General features: G+C 36.4%; 1 protein-coding gene across 4 annotated transcripts in view; it reads left to right on the top strand.

Annotated features, from left to right (window-relative positions):
• The window catches only part of MAP3K7 (mitogen-activated protein kinase kinase kinase 7), a 124,916-nt gene that overhangs the window by 59,216 nt on the left and 43,278 nt on the right, over window positions 1-22,422 (top strand). For 2 of the 4 annotated variants that reach the window (XM_006872164.1, XM_006872162.1), the window contains exons 8-12: window positions 2,513-2,643; window positions 5,111-5,192; window positions 9,295-9,425; window positions 9,953-10,082; window positions 12,647-12,727. In XM_006872164.1, coding sequence (XP_006872226.1) covers window positions 2,513-2,643; window positions 5,111-5,192; window positions 9,295-9,425; window positions 9,953-10,082; window positions 12,647-12,727 — 555 coding nt within the window. The remainder of the gene's footprint in view (window positions 1-2,512; window positions 2,644-5,110; window positions 5,193-9,294; window positions 9,426-9,952; window positions 10,083-12,646; window positions 12,728-22,422) is intronic. The other 2 variants (XM_006872163.1, XM_006872165.1) reach the window with 1 other exon arrangement.

Genomic DNA, 22,422 nt, shown 5'->3' with positions numbered 1-22,422 from the left:
TGTAGAGAATGCTAGAGCATTGATCAATACAGAATGCTTTCTTTTTCTCTGTTGATTATCAGTAAGTAATGTCAATGAAGTAGAGAAAAAAAAAAACTATTAAGTGGCAAAAATCTCATTATGTAAATAGGACCTTACTAATAATATTACAGTCTTAGTAATTCCACAAAAATGGGTAGTTTTCAGTTTGTGAAATGATTGACTCATAGCAGCCAAAAGATCTACCTCCCACACAAGGGTCAGTTGGAAGTCGTAGTTGATTAATAACACTATAGTTGATCCGTTTTTGGATGTATGCAGGTAAGAGTTCCAGACCATACATATACAAGTTTTTTAAACAAAATGTGTTTAACATGTCTCTGTGATCCATGGGTAGCTGCAGACAAGCTTCCTCAGTGATATGCTTGTCTTAGTCTTATTAGGATGCTTTCAAAGAGAAAGGTACTTTTTGTGCCAGGGGGGAAAACTATTTTGAGGTTAGGGCTAATATAAAATTTTTAATAAAATAAAAGTGGACATCTTCCCACATCATTGGAGTTTTGCAACCACTGGGTGGGAATGCTACTCCCACATAAAACTACAGTTTTCAGATAGATCAAGTCAGGAAGACCTCAGAGATAGCCAAGAGAGGAAATACTGTCAACTTTGACAAATGAAGAAACTGGCTGAAGAAAACCTAGAATTACCATTGTTGTAATAGCTACTGAATTTGGAATCTCACATGTTTCAGCTTTTTCCATTTTAAATGAACATCTTGGCCTCAGCAAGCATTCAGTTCAATGGGTGCCAAAAGTGTTTGGCAAATATCAGCTACCTCAGAGAAGATTGAAGGTAATGAAGGTGATTGACTTGGAGTTACCAATACGGTTCAGAGAGCAAAACACAATCAGAATTGTAGCTTTTGAGGGGATCTGCCGAGCCCATTAAATTCAAGGCAAATAGAAGGTTATGGTTTGGTTACTGTTGTTTGGGATTCCAAAGGAACAATCTTTTTTTTAAAAACTAAAATTGTGAATTGAGCAATAGTTTACATGGGAGAATATCTGTTTTGTACTCAACCTATTGTACGTTGTTTCATTTCGATGATTACAGTCCCCTCCATGCATCATCAGTTAACAGTATTTGCTTCTATACCCTGTTCGTATTTTGTTTTTTCATGTACACAAAAAACATGCAGGACTATATAATCGTTTAAACAAGCAAGGGGCACATTCTACAAGGCCACCTCTTGGCCTCCAGCACACAGCCTTTCTTTTTCCATGAATCTAGAGTCCTCAGCTGCTTTATCTCTCTATGCCATAACCTCTGCCTCCATCTCTGGTGTTGCTACTTCTTAGGTTAGGGTCCTACATTCCACTCATGCTTCTCTCTTTTGATGGAGCAAGGGTCCTCTGTTTCTTGAATGTAGGATTAATTATTCTCCCCCTTTTGTTACACAACTTCTACCTTTACAGTTGTGACAATCACAATAAGTCATGATAACAAATACTCACTATTGAATCAGATAAAATCCCATCTCCTTTCACCAGACCCATCTAAATAAGATGAAACTATTCAGTAGGAATTCTACCCAAAGGAGTAATCCTGATATATTTTCTTGAAGAACACTGGATAATCGTGAGGGCTTGTTTTGAAGAACTTTTAAGAAAATTGTAAACTTGCATTGGTGAGAAAAAAGCCAAGAAAGTTTAACTAAAGAATTATCTTCCACTACAACAATACAACCAAAGGTTACATAAAATACAAACAAGGACTACCCTACAAAAATTTCATTGTGAAACTTAACCCTACCCTCCCTACAGCCTTGATCTTACTCTTACAGATTTTTGTTCTGAAACTCGAAGAACATTGAAGTGGAGCAGGTTTCAGTCCTTTGAGGATGCCAACACTGCTGTTTTGAAGTGGTGTAATTCGAAGAAGGCACAATTCTTTGGTGAAGTGTTAGAGAGATGGAAACACTCACTGCCTTCAGGAGGATATGTCGAGAAATACCTCAAATTTTCATAGTTTGGTGTAATTAATTTTGATAATTATGATTTTGCAGCAACATTTTTGACTTAACCTCCTAGAAATGAATTTTTCAAACACACTTGAAATTTTTGTAATGAATCTAAAAACATGGCTCAGATAAGATTCTCCTCAAGTCTCCATTTTATTTTTCTTAATAAAAAACACACCTTGAGCCATTATCATAGATTAAAAAAATATTGTAAATGAAATATTGTTAAATCTCATTCTTACTATGTTGTTAAAATGTTATTGAATTGGTTCCAACACATAACAACCCTGTATAGGGTTTCTGCACATAATAAAAACTTTAGCTTTTAAAAAAGCATAGCTTCTCTTTTGTGAAAATATACATAGATATAACGTAAAAGAGGTTTAAAAACAAAGCAAAACATAATTTTATTCTTAAATGACAAGATCTATAAAATAAATACTTTTTTTAGAAGTGAGTATAAAAATTTATACCTTTGGGTAAACATATTTCGTGTTTAATTTTCAATTATAGGTACTAGACCACCACTGATCAAAAATTTACCTAAGCCCATTGAAAGCCTGATGACTCGTTGTTGGTCTAAAGATCCTTCTCAGCGCCCTTCTATGGAGGAGATTGTGAAAATAATGACTCACTTGATGCGGGTATAATCCTTCTTTTGAGGGGCTTTGGGTTTAGCAGAATTTGATATATACTGAGTTTAATGAAGTTTTAAAATAAAGGAAATATTGTTTTTGCTTTATAAATTTTCTGTATTTTTTAAGTTAGAGAAAGCAGGCATTGCTCACAATCAGAGGAGGTAATTTTATTTTGAAAAACAAATAATTCTTTACAATGGAAAGATGTCTAGACTAGGTTTTTGGACTTCTCACTCTAGTAACCATTAGTGACAAGTGTGTTTGTCTCTGGGCCTAGTGCCTCATTTGTAAGGTGATAGAAATTGAATTTAGTGGTCTCTAAAGCTCCATGGGTTAATGTGCCAGACTGCAAAGCTGATTGAACTGCAAGGTTGGTGGTTCAAGCTCACCAGCTAGCTGCTCCTTGGAAACCCTATACAGGGTCACTATGGGTCAGAACCGACTCGACAGCAAGGCAAATGACAACAACAATAACTAAGCCAATTACAGACTCCTGGTATGACGTTGTAGGATGGGCACTGGACTGCAAACCACAAATTCGGTGATTCAGTTCCACCAGCTGCACCTCAGAAACTCTATTAGGGTCATTGAGTCAGAACAGACTCAACAGCACTTAACAAAACTATCACAGTATTTATGTATCTTACCATGGCTAATAAAATACTTAAGTACATTTAAAAAATCCTGAATGCAGATCTTCATCAAGCACTTGATTGTTTATACAGAGCAGTGAAGAGGTTGTATTCCTAGACATATTTATTAAGTCATTTTTTTTTTTTTTTTTACTTTTTGGAAATATTTATTGTTAAATGCCATCGAATCTGTTCCAACTCATAGTAACCCTATATAGGGTTTCTGAAGAGCGGCTGGTGGGGAAGTATAGTCGATCCTTATTATTTGTGAATTCCATATGTGTGAATTCATCTATCCAGTAAAACTGACTTGTAACCCCAGGATGAGTACTCACCAGTGCTGTCACAGCCATTCACAGACATGCTGAGAGAGATGATACTCTGTCTTCTTGTTTCAGCTCTCATATTGTAAACAACTGTCCTTTTTACAGTCACTTAATGCCACCCTTTTTGTAGTTTTGTCCCTTTTCCTAGTGATTTCCCTGTTTAAAATGACCCCAATCATAGTGCTGAAATGCAGTCTGCTGTTCCTAGATAACCATGCAAGAAGACTGTATGCCTTATGGTATATGTTTAGTGTTAAATGAGTCAGTAATATATTCTGAACAAGATGTCTTTAAACAGAAACATGCATAAAACAAAGTCACATCATAATGGGTTGATGAAAGTGTTGTGACCAGAGGCTTGCAATTTTGCCCCTAGGAGCAGTGGTTCAATATATACTAATTCAGTGTTCAGTATTCACTTTATAGACCTGTAAGTTGTGCAAATAACAAGAATTGACTGTTTCTCATTGCTTATTCTCATGTTTTCACTTGACGTTAAAAGGTTAAACTTTACTCTGGGATACTTTTGTTTCTGTGTCTAATGATTTGTAATTATTTGAAATATTTTAGACTTCTAGAGTTTGTTGTATTAATAAAATCTGTCACAGAGTATCTTGAATTTTAAAAGTTAACATTTATGAAAATGCCTCAATTTCAGACCAGTTTGTTATAAGAAGAATCTTCCATTCTCCTTAAATATAAACTAATCAGGATTTAGATCTTGAATCTTAAGATACACTGTGACTGTGATTTCCCACATGGAATTTAGTTTACTTCAGCCTATTGAAAATAGCTAGTTAATACTTGTTTACTAGCTTTATATAGAGAACTTTAGGCTCTAAAGAAAGAATAGAGAAGAAAACAGCTTAGTCTCTCTAGTTAGATAACTTAAAACTTTGGGATGTATAAATTATTCAGACTAATTGTGTTGATAATTCTTTATCTTTTTTGAGAAAAATGCTTTTTTGTCTTAAATTTCTATTTTTCTTACCAGCAAATCTTTCTAATATTATATCTACAAGTCATAGAGGGGTGTCCATAATCTACCCTCATCATAATTCTAAAACTTAGTTCTAACAAGTATCCTGTAGTATACCAGTCTCACTGATCAGACATTAGCAATCACTGCAACAACCTGCAAGCTTATCTCGTTGCTATGACAACATAAACAGTTTCATACAATTATGAGAACTGATACTGTGCTCATATGTTCCTCTAGAAAAAGATGTGCTGTTTTCTTCCAAAATCATCTAGGTTACAAAGAAACTAGATGCTCGAATAACTATATGGTATTGGTCACAAAAAGAGACAAAGCATTATCGTCATTTTCGTAAAGTAAAAAATTTAGTGTTTGCGCAAATTTGATGTATGTATTTCCGAAAATAAAGCAACATTTTTGCTAATGTTAAATTTCATGACAAGGAAAGAATTCAGATATGTTTCTTGAGTTAATTTTAACAGGATTTAATTTCTAGTAAAGACCATTTTCATTGTGCTTTGCTTTTATCTATATAGTACTTTCCAGGAGCAGATGAGCCTTTACAGTACCCTTATCAGTATTCAGATGAAGGTCAGAGCAACTCTGCCACCAGTACAGGTAAATGGAGAGATTGGAACTGTAATAACCTGATTGGTTGTTTTGTTTGTTTGTTTGTTTGAATGGAGATCTTAATTTCCATGAAATTATAATCAAGAAGCAATGAATGATGTCCCCATTTGCATTTTAATTCCTTCATTTCTTATGATTGAGTGCATTTTGAGTTTCCAGGTGCATCATTCTTCGTGAAGGTACCCAGATTAGAGTTATTAAAGACCTGCTTCAAGTCTTGGAATTCTTTCATATTTATGTATAAGAAGATAGGATATGATGATATTGTTGTGAACATCATTCTTAATTTTAAAAATAGTTTTTAGTATATATTGTTTCTGTTACTCGGTACCATCAAGTTGGCTCTAACTCATAGTGACCCTATGTACAACAGAGTGATGATGCTCTGTAGCACAGTCTGCCCTGACTTTGTTTTGTCTGATGATATGAACTTTTCCACCATTGCTTCCCACAAATGTAGTCAATTTGATTTCTGTGTATTCCATTTATTGAGGTCCATGGGTATACTTGCCTTTTATGTTGTTTAAACAAGGTATTTGCAATGAGTAAGTCATTTGTATTGAAAAATTTGGTTACGGGATCTTCAGCATCGTTTCAATTACCAACGTCATATTTTCTAACTACCGACCCCTTCCTCTTTGTTTCCTACCTTCACATCCTGTTCATCAGTATTCTTGATTGCATGTTTGCTCAATTTAAGACTGAAGAAGTTGGTAGACTTCTTCAATTTCATCACTGGCTTGAGTGGTTGGTTCATAAATTTGAAGGATAGTAATATTAACTGGTCTTCCTTGTTGTTGTTGTTAAGTGCCATTGAGTTGGTTCTGACCCATAATGACCCTCTATAGATTTTCCAAGGAGCAGCTTGTGAGCTTGAGCCGCTGAGTTTGCGGCTGAAATTGACATTGCAGTCCAGTGCATTAACTCACAGCATTATACTAGGACTCCTGTCACAGACAGCATTGTATTTCAACATTGATCTTGAAATGTTATTTTTGAGGGTGAATGCTACAAATTAATCTTGAAATAAACACAAGGATTATCAGATTCAGAATACCAATACCAGTCCACTTCCACTTACTAATGCCTGGTATGTAGTCATAGTGGGTTAAAGCGCTAGACTCCAAAGTCAGTTTGAACCACAAGGTTGGCAGTTCAAGCTCACCGGTTGCTCCTCAGAAACCTTATACAGGTTCACTATGAGTTGGAACCAACTCCACAGCACTTGACAGCAACAGTGCCAAACATACTGATCTTTATGGATTCTTAGTATGTATGGCTGGATCAACATTGTTGTTGTTATGTGCCGTGGAGTCAGTTCTGACTCATAGCGACCCTGTACAGGGTTTCCGAGGCTGTAAATCTTTATAGGAGCAGAAAGCCTCATCTTTCCCGTGGAACAGCTGGTTGTTTCAAACTGCTTACCTTAAGGTTCGCAGCCCAATTCGTAACCACTGTGCAAAATATTAGATATATGTGTAAATTAACAGATTTCTTCCATGTGAATACTCTGTATCTTGTTCTCATCCATGGAGACTTATTAAAAGGTCTATTTTAGTTAATAAGGAACTCTGGTAATGCAGTGGGTTACAAATTAGGGTGCTAACTACAAGGTCAGCAGTTCCAATCTACCAGCCACTCCACAGGAGATAGATGAGGTTTTCTGCTCCCTTAAAGATTGACAGCCTTGGAAACCCCTTTACAGGGTTGCTATGAATTAGAACTGACTCCATTGCCACCACCACAGCATCATTTTAGTTAATGTTTCTTCTTTTTCATATGAAGTAGTGGTGGAATCTGTATCTGTGATCAGTAAGTAAAAAAGGCCAGTAGAAGGCCTAGAGAGCTGCGTAAAAAAGGTTTGTTGTTGTGTGCCATGGAGTCAGTTCTGACTTATAGCGACCCTATATGGGGTTTCCGAGGGATAGTTGGTGTGCTTTGTGTTTCAAACCGACTTTGCAGTCCAGTGCATTAACCCACAGTGCAGCCTTGAAATGTTTATGTTGCATATATGGGATCACCTGGAGTTGGGAGCAACTCAACTTTAACAACTAAAAGAATAAGGTACTTCTCACAATGTATACATTAAAGCATTTCATTATTAATTTTTTTAAATTAAATTATATGTTTTATAGCTTTTTTGTCCTGTACAGAAAATTTAAATTTAAAAAATCTAAAAATTTTGTTTTCATTGACAAATATTTTTACTAGTCTACTTCTGCACTACCATCTCAAGAAGAATATTCTTCTTGAATAAGACTGGTTTACTACTTAGTTGGTATCAGGTTCTAATGAGCTCTGGTAGCATAGTGTTTACGAATCGGGCTGCTAACCTCAAGGTCAGCAGTTCAAAACTACCAGCTGTTCTATGGGCGAAAGATGAGGCTTTCTGCTCCTGTAAAGATTTACAGCCTTGGAAACCTTATACAGGGTCTCTATGAGTCCGAACCGACTCCATGACACACAACAACAACAATTTTACAAAATCTTTAATTGACATTGAATTCTAAAGTAAACCTCTGCTGAAGGTTTCTGAAGTTGTCAATCTTCTGTTAGGGCTATAATGTGTACTTTGGAGAATTAAGCATTAGAAACAATTTTTAATATTTGTGGGTTTGTTTTTTTTTTCTTCCAAAAATATAAGGAAATTATGTATCATTCCACTTTATAGAATAATGGATAATATTGGCTATCTCTGATTCATATTGTACTTTTCGTAGTACAATGTAAACAGTTGTTTTTGTTAAGTGCTGTCGAGTCAGTTCTGACCCATAGCGATCCTGTACAGGGTTTCCAAGGAGTGGACTGGTGAACTTGAACTTTTCAGGTCCAATGACTTTGCAGTCTGGCACATTTAAGTGTCAATATTTACCACTTTGGAAACCTTCAGCAAGGTTGCTCTGAGTTGGAACTGACTTGAAGGCACTGTGACACCTAATGAATATCTCAGATTTACTCAGATTTAACATTTTTTAAACTGAGTTCCCAATACTCTGTTTAAAGTTGCTCCTCCCATGGTTTTCCCAATCTCAATCAATATCAGTTCTTCTGTTTGCTCATGCTGAAAAACCTTGAAGTCATTTTGAGTCCTCTTTTTTTTTTTCCCCTAACATTTCACATCCAATATCAAATCCTATTGACTTCCGCTTTAAAAATCTATGCAGAATCCAAATTTCTTCTCACCACTCCACTGTCCGGGTTGTTATTAACTATGTTATTCACCACAGCACACCTTCCACCAAACTATTTATACTATTTCAGCCATCCAGGTTTCTTGATGATTCTGGAAACATGCTAGATATGCACCTGCCTTATTAGCACCTCTGTACATGTTGGTCCTTTGCTGACATGTTCTTTCTCCAGAGATCCATATGATCATTGCTTCAGAGAAGGAAATAACAGCTTTGCAGGGAGCCTTGTGTTGACCACCCTATGTAAAATAGTCCCCTCCAACACTTTCTTCCACCTGCCCACCTCCCCCATAAAAAAACAAACAAACACTTTATGGTGATGGAATCCTAGTGTGACACTGTGGGTTAATGCACTAGGCTACAAGATTAGTTTGAACCACAAGGTCACTGGTTCAAACTCAGCAGCCACTCCTCAGAAACCGTGTAACAGGGGTCGCTTTGAGTTGGAATGGACTCGACTGCACTTAACAACAACAAACGTGCTATGTGTTCCAAATATTGATTATCTGTCTTCCCAGCTAGAATGTTAGCTCCACGATGGTACGGGCATTTGTATGTGATTCACTGTTTTATCATATTGAATGAATGTGTAGCCTGTTCCTCTTCTCTATCTGCCTTCATTCTTGAAAGGAGCATTCTTTATATGACTCCAAAGATTATTTAGGCCTTTTGGCTCTTTGGATACACCCTTTAGGTTTCTTTAAAATGGGTTTGTTTTGTTATCTTTATTAGTTTTTATAAATGTGTTACTATACTATGGTCAGTTTCTCATTTGTCTTGAAAAATTGACTTCTGTTCATACCATGGTTTACTTAGAAAGGAATTTGTGTTATATAACATTGAGTACAGCACTTTTTGTTGTTCCCAACCTGTAGTCATAAATGTTTCTGCTTTCCTAGGCTCATTCATGGACATCACTTCTACAAATACCAGTAATAAAAGTGACACTAATATGGAACAAGTTCCTGCCACAAATGATACTATTAAACGCTTAGAATCAAAATTATTGAAAAATCAGGCAAAACAACAGGTTTGTGATATTCTTAAAAATATGATAACCTTACTAGTAGTCATAACATTTTTCTTAACTGATTAAATTATCACCATCTTTCATTCTCCTTTCCAGTGATCATCCTAACTTTAATGGTTGATGATTAAAATTCAAAAGGTACAGTTTTAGCTGAATGAGTTTTCATGAATCTGTTGTTTCATGCTGTCCATATTTATTCTGTGTGATTATTTTTGACCATTGTTCATTTAAATATATTTTAATAAGTTATTTTATTTCTCTTACTCAACGCATAAGTGGTTAGTATGCATAGGCTCACTAGTAATTAGGGCATTTAACTCACAACTTGAGTGGTTGCTTTGTCATAATGCAGTATCTCCAACTCACTCTCTCTTACTCTCTAGCTCTCTCTCCCTACGAACTTCCTTCTTCTTTCAGAGCAGAACAGGATGCACTGAAAACCCCAGTTGCCATCATCCTCCATCTAGGCTGCCTAGGCCTAAATGGAAAGACCTTCATTAATTCAAATTGGCGTCTAATTTTAACAGAGTGAGTCTGGACGTTTAAACGTGGGAGCTTCCCATGGGAGCAGTGTGGAGAGCTTGCCCCCAACCTCTGAGGGCAAGAGGATGAGTGCTGACATGTCTGAAATAGAAGCACGGATAGCTGCAACCACAGGTAAAAACAAACTCAGGGTCTTCATAGAAGTGAAAACATGTCTTATTCCTTTTGATATGCTAGTTTCTGTGGATGAGGATATCAGAACTTTTTTTGTGTCTTATTTTTAAAAATACTTTAAAGCTTCTACCAATAGATGATCTAAAATTCCAAATAATGGTTTGGTTGATAAAAATTATTTAGATCATAAATCTTTCTGATAACAGCATTTGTCTAATGTAATCCTTTTAACTCAAATATATACAGAAGTCAAAAGTGAGAAATTAAAATTTTGACAAAAACAGAATGTTGGTTACCTTTGCAGGGGTTGGGGGATTTGACTAGAATTTTGTACTGAACTCAAATAATAGCAAGTCACTTGTTTTGAAGTTAACACAAGTGTATGCTCCAGATCAAAATATGATTTGGCCTAGCCATACTATCTCCTTCATCTCACAGACACAAAGAATTAAGTTGGATTGAGTGTAGTTCTTTTAACATGAAATAAAAGTTCATAGTAGTTTTATTAGATTTTGAAATAGCATTTAAGTTTTGTCAGTTCTTGAAATAATTAATCCTAAAAGAATTAGTACAAAAACAGTCCCATGTTTTGTTTTTACCTGAGTGGACTAACTAGTAGTCTTCTTTTTTAAACTAGGTTTCATTTTAGTAATGCTGGTTGAGTTTGGATTTTTCATTTTGGTTGTTCTCCCAGGAGTAGAGGGGAGCTCATTATAAAAGTGAATACATTTCTGTTTTAGAATATATGGAAATGTAAACAAACATGCCAGACTTCCTATAATTGCCCCACCTAGAGATAATCGCTTAACATTTCTATGTATTACCTGTAGTTTTCACTGTATATGTGTATTCATGTATATTTCTGTGTATTTGCATATATATATATAATTTTTAACTTAGCTGTTGTGTTTTTTTTTTTTTTTTTTTGGTCTTTTTTCATTAATCTTTTTTTTTTTTCCTAAGTAGAATCTTCTCATTTTATGTAGCACTCTAATCAGAAAAAAAGTTGTAGATTTCTAAGCTTGATTATTTCCAAGTTTCACTTTACCTTTAATAAAAAATAAAATAGAATATCTAAAATAGTACCTGCACTACAGAGGTTTGCCTCTCACACATAAGTAAGTCTGGAAGTAGCCTCCATGATCATTAGGGAACTGGGCTGCTTCTGTCCCCCATGCCACAATCCTTCTTATGTGGCTTCCATCCTCAAGGTTACATCGTAGTCCATGATGCTACTTGAGTTCACTCATCACATCCACATTCCAGGTAGCAACAAGGAAGTGAGAGGAAGGCAAAAGAATACATGCCCAAGTTCTTAAGTAGCTTTCCCAAAAGTCCTACCTAATAACTTCCACCTAGCTGTCATTGGCCAAATAATATGGCCACTGCAAAGGGGACCAGTGGTTTTTTTTCTCTAGGTCAAGTCCAGATTCTGTTGCTAAGAGAGGAGGGAAAAATAAAGATTGGCAGGGAACGAGCTGTTCCTGCCCCATGAGTAGTTTGGTCTTCAAAGCTACCAGGTTGAGTTGAGTTTAGATAACCAACCGCTACAAGCCATCCTTCACTATGACTCCCAAGTATTTCTGTGAAACTGGTTCATCTCAGTGTAATGTCAGGTGAATGGTACACACAAAGCCATACCTTCATACTCTGGAGAACCAGTTTTACTTCAGAGATATCATTCAAGATACGCATGACAGATTCTGATTGCTGCCCTAAAACAACAAGTACAATTACAATGGTAATCTTAGGTCTTTGCTAGTATAATTTTTTTTTTCTGTTTAAGCATTGTTTTATTATTCTTCACAGAAGTGATATTTTACTAGATGAAGGAAAACTGCACTCATTTTAAAAAGGACCCAATTCTTTTTCTGCCTAAGTATAGAACAAGTTTGTGTGTTCTTGGACTTTTACACAATCCACATTTTTTAGTGAATTGTTTTACTTTGAAAGGTTCATATTCTTCACCTTTCAAATTACGTTTAATAGAAATATACACTAAACTTTGAAACTCTAGGAAATAATCCAGTTTACTGTATATAAAGATTGATAGTTAGGGCAGCATAAGCATTTCTTACTTTGTTACAATAATTTCCAGTCACTGAATTTATACACAGTTCAAGAAATACCTGTCTGAATATATAGTCCTGTGTTTTTATAATTAAAACAAAAAATGTCAGCTTACTTCTTTTTAACACCTCTTTTCCTTCCCTCCTTCATCCAGTCCCTCATTGAATATCAGTGGTTTTACTTAGGTAGATTGTTCCTATGAACACATTTGAAATTGAGCTTCCACATTATCCTGCAGCTTTGTGTGTCTCTGTCCTGTTGTTTTATTTTGCTCATTGAAACTAGTGTATCAGATGTCTTGTATTGGTAGTTGTTTGCTTTTTAATCACGTCTTTTCTAAGCATGAATGAAAAGTTAGATAGTTCTGCATGCCATTCTGCATGCCATGTTATTAACATAACTATTTGAAGAAGATTCTGTTTTTGTAGTTAGCCATTTTCTGTGTTCCTATTTGTGGTTGTTTGCATGTATACTGTATATATGTGTTTTTGCAGCCTATTCCAAGCCTAAACGGGGCCACCGTAAAACCGCTTCATTTGGCAACATTCTGGATGTCCCTGAGATCGTCATATCAGGTATCATAGACCGCCTGAGCTGGTCTAATAGCTGTGAAACCGGAATAATAATCCCTGGTACTTTGAAAATGCTTCTTGCTCCAATTTTTATACAATATGAAAATAGATATCTTGCATGCAGTGATTATAGAGAGGGACTACACTAAAGTAACCTGGAGAAAATACCTCAGATTTCCAATAATGAGAATACAATAGAAAGGGAAGTTTACCTTTTCACTGAAGGGAGGATGCTAGCCCAAGATTCAGCCATTGTTCTCTCATCTTTTATGTGAGCAAATGAACTGACCAAAAGAAGAAAAGACTATTTAAATTTTTATTATCTTTGGTTCTTTTCCTTCCTCAATGACTGCTTATTGACGCTATATAAACTTTCTGTTGCCTGCAAGTGAAAGATAAAATTGGGAGAAAAGAGTGTCTAAATACTATTTTGCCTTAAACTAGAAAGCAAAAACAAAGTGGGCCAATACGGATTTGCTGTTTTGCTGGGTATCTTGCCAAAGAATTGTGCAAAATACATAGTCAATTCTGATTCTTCTTTACTATCCAGAGAATCTTTTTGTATAGTGAGGTTATTAAGTATTTTTATTCCTAACTCACACATGATAGGTGCTTTTTGTCTCAAGTAGAAAACTTGCTTTTATTTCTAATGATGATCATTTAATAGATGAACCTAAATCATATTTGATAGAAACTTAAATGGCATATATGACCTTTGATACTGGTTAAGAGATATTACTATAACTTATTTGCCCCTTTTCTTTTGGCTTCTCTCCTCTTTCTTAAATTTTGAAAGAAAAATACATAATTTTTCCCATACACATTCATGATTATGATTTGATGAAGTCTGCAGTATTCTTTCCCTAATCTGACACTGAACTTGGAGCACACACAAGTGCTATACAACTGAAAAGTCCATGAGGATAGAGCTCTTATTTATTACTGAGCAGTATCTGGCTCAGTGCCTCACACATTGTATTTCATAAACAGGTGGCTGGTAAACAGATGAACAGAGCATTAGTTAATATCTCCATTTTCTATGAACTAGGGTACAAAAATACAAATTACACAATTCTTTTAAGAATTTTTGTCTGTTTGTTGTTACGTGCCATCAAATCAGTTCTGACTCAGTAACCCTATATAGGGTTTTCAAGGAGCACTGGTTGGGTTTGAACTGCTGACCTTGAAATTAGCAGTTCAGTGCTTATCCAAAAGTGATACACCAGAACTATTTTTAGTAGAGTAATTTTAATACTGATTGTCAAAGTAATTTATTTTCTGATGTCACTACTGCTTTTCAAAGAAAAGAATTAACCTATTTCTCACAGTGTAATTGTAATTTATTGAGTAATGACATGCTTTAAAAATTAATAAAGTACTGGGATCATTATACTACTATGATGAAAAGGCATTAGGTCTAAGGGCATTAAGTTTACATGTAGTGGTTACGAGTTGGGCTGCTAATCTCACGGTCAGCAGTTCGAAACTACCAGCCATTCCATGGGAGAAAGATGAGGCTTTCTGCTCCTGTGAAAATTTACAGTCTTGGATACCCTGTGCAGGGTCGCTATGAGTCGGAAGCAACTCCATGGCACATAACCACCACCGCTACCACCACTGAGTAGTGATTAATTTGTTTGAGGAAATCGGGACACTTATGGCAAATGGTAGTATAATTTTAATCCAAATCTTATGCGTAAGCAGTAGAAGTGAAGAACTGTATTATAAACCCAAAGTAGTTTTTTCGAAATGGTCAATATACTCAATAATCAGCCCTGGCTCTGTAGGTTAGGTGTTAGCCTGTTATCCACAAGATGGGTGGTTCGAAACCCACCAGCCACTCTGCAGGAGAAAGATGAGGCTGTCTGATCCTCTAAAGATGAGTCTTGAAATCCCTGTATGAGATCACTATAAGTTGGAATAAGCTCCATGGCAGTAGGTTTGTTAGTTTTTAGTTTAATATATTCAATACTGTTTAATTAACAGGAGAGGGAGGAGAGGAAAGAATAATAGTTTGTTTGGATGAGGAGTGAATATGTTTCCCAGAGTACATTGGGCATTTTTGGTTGTCCAGATTGTCAGGTGCTGCTGACATCTTGTGGGCAGAGGACAGAGGTGCTGCTAAACATACCGTGTACAAGACAGCCTCGTCTTACCCCCACTCAGTCAAGAATTATTTACTCAAATTGTCAGCAGTACCAAGACTGAGAAATGCTTGTTAAATAATTCTGTGAAAGTATCTAAAAAAAATTCATTACCTTAATTGACCTTTATAGCCATGTTATCGATGAAGAACTTGTTATCTGATGGCATTGAGTGTTTTGCCTTGAGTCCCACGGCCAGGCCTCCAGCTTAGGTCATCTGACTGTACATCTGTTTTCTGCTGTTTTTTGTTTGAGTCCTAGAAGACAGAGGAATTTTGCCTTGCTTCTCTCCAGTATTCAGATAAGGAGAGCTCTTCAACTGGGGAAACCCTCTTTTATGACATTGGGTCCTTATGCAGTCAGGAAACCTTAATTTTTCTAATTGCCAAAACAACATGCTATTCAAGTGAAAATAATGTTTAATAATATATTTTATTACATATTTTTGGATTTTTCCCCCACTGTCCAAACATTAGTCTAATCAGTTTCATTTCTTTAATAAAACTATGAAAGCACTTAAATCAAAAGCTATCTATCTTTATCTATATAGATATATATATAGATATACATTCTAAACATTGTTTAATTGTTCCTAATTCATATTTTTAAATTCAATACAGAAATACAGCCCACCCTTTCGAGAGTATATTGAATGACCTGTTTGACCATTTTAAAGTAAGGTGATATTTAAATCTTCAAATTTCTTAATACTCTCTAGCATTTTTTTAATCAAAGTATTCCCAGAATTTCTTGATATTACCAGATACTTCTTGTTATATACAAACTGTTATTAGCAGTGAGACAAACTTGCAAGCCTTTATAATATGGCTATATTTTTAAAATCTGTTATGCATAAGTAGTTTCAATAATGTTTTCCTATGGCCAAATGAAATTTGTTAAATCTAATGTACTTTTTAAGGAACTCTGGTAGCGTAGTGGTTACAAGATGGACTGCTATCCTTAAGGTTAGCAGTTAGAAACTACCAGCTGTTCCACCAGAGAAAGATGAAGAGTTCTGCTTCCATAAAGATATTGTTGTTGTTGTTGTTAAGTGCCATCGAGTCGGGTCCGACCCATAGCGACCCTGTACAGGGTTTCCGAGGGTGTAAATCTTTACGGGAGTAGAAAGCCTCATCTTTCTCCCGCGGAGCGGCTGGTAGTTTCGAACCGCTGACCTTAAGGTTCGCAGCCCGATTCGTAACCCCTACGCTACCACAGCCTCGGAAAACCTATAGCAGGTCGCTATGAGTCGGAACTGACTCCACTGAGCATAACCAACTAACCAGCCAATGTACTTCTTGGAATGAACTGCCTTTCTTTAATAAGATCATTCTTTTATTTTTTTTGTTTGTTAAATACTGTATTGTAATTTAGGTGAAAGTTTACATAGCAAATTAGTTTTCCCAATCAGTAGTTCATACATAGGTTTTTCATGACATGGTTTAGTTGCAATTCCTGCAGTTTGTCACTACTCTCTTTTTCTTCCCTTTTTCCATTTGCCCAATTTCTCTGCCCATCCCTGTCTTCTCATCTTTAGTTTTGGGCAAATGTTGCCCTTTTGGTCTCATATCATTATTTGTTTTGAGGAGCACATTCTTTACAGATGGTGTTGTTGGTTTTATAGTTCCATGGAACGTAGCCTCCAGGAGTGTCTTCAGTTTCAAGTTAGAAGGTTTTCTCCAGGCAATAATCACAGAGATTCTTCTAGTCTTTTTTTTGGCTTCGAATTTTGCTTTGGCTTTTTTTTTTTTTTTTTAAATACTGATTCCAACCGGGATTTTCTATTGTGGTCAGTAGTGATGTTGTTGTTTTGAAGTGCTGTCGAGTCGGTTCCGACCCACAGCAACCCTATGTAAAGTTTCCAAGGAGCAGCTGGTGAGCTTGACCTTGCAGTTCAAATGGCTTTGCAGTCTGGCGCAATACACTATCTAGTTCTTTTGATTTCAGGCTAGAGGAATCTGTGGTTCATATGACTATTAGTTCTTTGGATGAATTTCTTCCCTAGAGTTTTCATTTATCATCATTTTCTATCATTATCCATCATTTTCCTTGTGCTCTGGAGGGCAGAGAACCTACAGTTAATTAGATGGCCACTTGCAAGTTTTTAAGGCCCCAGATGCTACTCAACAGACTAGGATGTAGAACATTATACTTACGTGCCATGTTTTGCCAATTGTCTTAGATGTCTCCCGAAGTGTGGTCCTTAGCTTTCAAGTCCAGAGGTTCAATCCCAGTGTCGTATAAGTAGTTCATATAATTGTAGTTCATATAATTGTACCCCCTATATGCTCTATAAGGAGCTCTGGTAGCGTAGTGGTTACGAATTGGGCTGCTATCCTCAGGGTCATCAGTTCGAAAGTACCAACTGTTCCGCGGGAGAAAAATGAGGCTTTCTGCTCCCATAAAAGTGTATAGCCTCAGAAACTCTGTACAGGGTCACTATGAGTCAGAACCAACTCCACGGCACATAACAACAACAACATATGCTCTGTTGCATTTATGAGTATACATGCAGCATTTGCAAACACAAAGAAACTTCAAAAAGTGCATGAAAAGATTGAATAAAAAGATAATGGAATTTTTTTCCGTGAACTCTCTGAAGTCTCCTTGTATGTATGTAGAAATATCCACCACCATACCTATTTATGGAGTTCTGGTGTGGTGCTGCAGGATAATGCACTGGACCACAGGGTTGGTATGAACCACAAGGTCAGCAATTTTAACCTCACCAACTACTCCTCAGAAATCCTATACATGGTTGTTATGAGTTGGAACCGACTCCATGACACATAACAGCAACAACAACAACATACCTATAAATGGAGTCCTGGTGTGGTGCTGTAAGATAAAGCACTGGACCACAAGGTATATTTGAACCACAAGGTCAGTGGTTTGAACCATCAGCTGCTCCTCAGAAACTCTGTGTAGGGTCACTATGAATCAGACCCAACTCTGTGGCACGTAATTATAGCAACAGTAGTACCTGTAGAGAGAGTCTTGGTATGGCACTGTAGAATAAACACGGCTAACCACGAGGTCAGTGATTCACACCTACCAACCATTCCTCAGAAATCCTATACAGGGTCATTGTGAATCCGAAACAACCTATTTAACATACATACTTGCTTATGGATCTACTCACAAATTATTGTTAAGTTATTCTGTTACAGTACTGTATATAACATAGCATTTACCATACTTTTTATTTTTACATATCTTTCAATGTCTTTCTTTGCTTTGATCACATTGTGTTGACTTCCCACGTATTGTGTACTGCCTTTTCCTTCAGCATTGTGGGTTAATGCACTGGACTGCAAGGTCGGTTTGAACTGCAAAGCCGGAGGTTCAGGCTCACCAGCCACTTCTCAAAAACCCTGTTACAGGGTAGCTATGAGTTGGAACCAACTCAATGGCAATTAACAATAAGAACTATCTAGTTAGCACTTCTTCCTGCTTCCTTCTCTCTTCTTCTTGTTTTCAAGTTGTTTTAGTTCCAACTCATAGCAATCCTTTAGGGGGTTTCCAGGAAGCAGCTAATGGGTTTGAACTGCTGACCTTGTGTTTAGCATTCCAGTGCTTATCCTCCTGTGTCACACCCAGACCCCCTTTCCTTCCTAGTAACCATCATAAAACATTTCTTTCTGTGTGTAAACCTATTCTTGACTTTTTATAATAGTGGTGTGGTATAATATTTGTCCTTTTTCGTTTGACTTATTTCACTCAGCATAAGTTCTCTCAGATTCATCCATTTTGTAAGGTGTTTCAGAGATTCATCATTGTTCTATATTGTTATATAATATTCCGTTCTATGTTTGTTCTACAGTTCATTTACCCATTCATCCATTAAGGGAAGACCATTTTTTTTATGCGTCTCAAAAAATTTTATGTGTACTTATTAGCAGTGTGGAGTCCTGGTGTGGCACTGTAGATTAAGCACTGGACTGCAGGGTGGTGGGTCAAACCCACCAGTTGCTCCTCAGAACCTCTATACAAGATCACTGATTCATAACTAAACAGTACAACAACAACCAACCAGTTAACAATGTACATATATTTTTTTTCTAAAATGCTTGCATTTTTTAGAAAACTTGTCAGGTGTTTAAAGTAAATATACACACATTACACTATTGCTCTAAAGTGATGTTTTTGTGTTTTTTCCACTTCAGTACCTCTTTATAATGTCTTACCTGGTTAGGGCTATATAAATGCAAAGACCCTTATTTAACCTTGGTTTTTGCTTGCCATGCAACACGATTTACACTTTGTTTTATCAACCAAATGAAGATGCAGTCTATGGCTAACAGCAGTATTCATCGATTTGGTACTTCTAAAGGAGCTCCGGTAGCATAGTGGTTACGAATCTGGCTGCGAACCTTAAGGTCAGTAGTTTGAAACTACCAGCTGTTCTGCAGGAGAAAGATGAGGCTTTCTGCTTCTGTGAAGATTTACAGCCTTGGAAACCCTGTACAGGGTCGCTATGAGTCGGTTCCGACTCTACTCCACGGCACATAACCACCACCACCACCACCACCACCAAAGGAGCTCTGGTAGTCTAGTGGTTACAAATCGGGCTGCTAATCTCATGGTCAGCAGTTCGAAACTACCAGCTGCTCCGTGGGAGAAAGAGGAGGCTTTCTGCTCCTGTAAAGATTTACAACCTCGGAAACCCTATATAGGGTCGCTATGAGTCAGAACCTACTCCATGGCACATAACAACAACAAGGTCATATAAAAATCAAATTTTAATACCAAAGGAATTCCTATGGATCAGGCTATACAAGTTTTTATACCTTTGCTAAATTAATCTTGTCTCTTGAAGAAGTATTGTTAATCTCTGGTATGAATAACCCTTTCTCCTCCTATTTGCCATCTCCCTAGCAGAATCACTTTAGCTCCTTATTACCAGGCAAGTGAAGAACAAACCACCACTTGGGTATGACATCATCTTCCCTTGTGAAGAAGATTCTGCCAAGTAGCTCTGTGCTGTCTCAGCAAAGTAAATGTAAAATGTTTCTTGCTCAAGATTTATATCATTTGAACTTCAACTGTTGAATACATTTGCTTATTGAATATTTAAAAGCTGATAAATTAGGATCGACTTTGAGAAAAGGAAATGGCTTTCTTAAATGTTTTTCATTAAAATTTACAGTTTTAAGAACATAATCCTTTCTACTAGTACATTTTAATTTGTTGTACTCAAAACAAAAACAAAAATAGACAGGTGGCTTTTGATATTATTTTTAAAACCATTCTTAAAACTGAAAATTACTGGTTTCCTTTAGCATTTTCTGACTTTAATAAAGGCAGTAAGAGCACAGATTTTTGTTTTTGTGATTATTTTATTTAGATTTTCTTGGCTTTTCCCACATTTGTTATTGTTAGTGTCCAAGCTTCCAAAGATCCGTGTTGTTTTTTCCTGCCTTCTCAAATACACAAGTGAATAGGAATTATGATTGTGAAACTGTAAAACACATTCTTTTAATAACAACGGGTCTGGTGCTAGAAGAATACCTAGATTTCTTTTACATTTGTTTTGAAAGCCCAAAGTGAAAGATGAACAGGTAAAATAACTTAAAGTTACAAATAAGGAGTAGCAGCTTTTTGTAACTTAGAGCATCTTGTGAAAGACTAGTTAAGAAAATGAATTTTGCTCATGGTTGTAGCATCAGTAATTAAGGCAACTCAGCCTCTGGAGTCCTTGTATGAGTAGTTACAACACATTGTGAAATCCATGGGGAGAAAGTACTGCCGCTCATACATATTGCTTATAAAAAGTGTTTGTTGGAGCATCAATCTTCAGCCCTCCCTCCCACTCGTATATAAAATTCATTATACATCGTTTATACCAGATTGATTGCTGTTAGGAGGTTCTAAAATGTGATTTGCAAAAGTGAATCTTTCCAAATACTGCTGGCATATCAGTATTGTAATTATAAATATATCTCAAGAAAAATAATTTAATTGGAAAGATTTATAGAATATATTCTTTATAGAATATATTCAAAGAGTTTTTATTAAGTGTTATTACTGTTATTAACAATTGTTAATTTTTTAGTTCATAATAGATTATATTGTTTGATTTCATTTTATCCCCTTGAAAATTCTCTTGTCCATTTTATAGACAAGTGATGCTTTAAATTTTTTCTATTTAAAAACCTTGAACAATAGCATTTTAGTGTTGTTGTTAAGTACCATCGAATTGGTTCCAACTGACAGCGACCCTGTATAGGTTTTTTGAGGCTTTAAATCTTCACAGGAGTAGAAAGCCTCACATTTCTCCCGTGGAGTGGCTCACAAGCTTGAACTCCAAACCTTGTTGTTTGCAGTCCAGTGCTTATCGTATTTCTAAGTTGTAAATAATATAGTAAAAAATGCCTTGAAGAACAAAGAAGAGGATTTCCTATCTTAGATACTGCTCTGAGAGATATAAGATTAAATATACAACTGTTTTCTGTTTTTTTGTTGTTGCTTTTTTTAAAAACTTTTTATTGTAAATTGAGTGAAGATTTACAGAGCAGATCATCAGTTTTACATTGAACAAATCAATTACTTGCTTCATTACGTGTTTGCAGTCCTCTCCATGTACCAATACAGCATACTCAACTATTTTATAGTCCCCTTTGTCTCCTCCTGTCTTCATCTTTCCTCTTCTAACCTCCCTCTTGCTGTGTATTGTCTGCCCTGTCACCTATATTGACATGCCTTCCCTTTAGTCTGTGAATAATTTCCCCTCCACTCCCCCACACCCTATAACCCTAATGGATAGCTTCTTTTTGTATGCTTGAACAGTTTCAAAGTACCAATGACATAACCTGTCATCCCAAACCCTTCTCTGGGATTGAGTCTCTGTCTTGAGGGGATTGAGTCTCTGTCTTGAGGTGTGAAGTTTTGAATATACTTCCATAATTATTCTTTTATTTATATATGGGGCTTCTCCCAGGTGTCACGAGGGGTCACCCAGTCCTGTAGTTCATCGGGGTCTTAGCTCACCAAGGGCCATGGTTTTTAAATCTGAGCAGAAAGCCTCATCTTTCTCTTGGGGAGCGACTGGCAGTTTGGTTCTCATATCTTTGCTGTAAAATAGGGTGCGTGTAGTGTATCTGCCCAGTCCGCCATCTTGTTGGAAGTCTCTACAAATTTTTTGTTTTTTGTTTTTAAGGTTTTATTGTGAATTATGTGATAGTTTACATGGGAGAACATTGGTTTTACATTCATTCTATCATATATCATCTCATTGTCATGGTTACAATCCCCTCCATGCAATCCTTCCCCCGTACCCCCCCAGGTCTTCAGTACACAGTCGCTCTCCCTCTCTGGATCTAAAGTCTCCAGCTGCTCCATCGCTCCACGTCATCATCTCTGGCTCAATTTCAGGCATCATTGCTTCTCTGGGTAGGGTCCCATTCTCTGCTCTTCTCCCTTGATGGTCCTAGGGACCTCCGCTCCTAGACTGAAAAATTAATCACTCCCCTCCTTGCTATAAAACATCTACCTTTACATTTCCAACCCTCACAATCAGTCCTGATAACAATTATTCACTATTGTATCACAAGA

Source organism: Chrysochloris asiatica, unplaced genomic scaffold (assembly GCF_000296735.1).
Source record: "Chrysochloris asiatica unplaced genomic scaffold, ChrAsi1.0 scaffold00185, whole genome shotgun sequence".
NCBI lineage: Eukaryota > Metazoa > Chordata > Mammalia > Afrosoricida > Chrysochloridae > Chrysochloris > Chrysochloris asiatica.
Note: the sequence above shows the minus strand (reverse complement) of the source record. Positions and strands in the feature narration are given on the sequence as shown.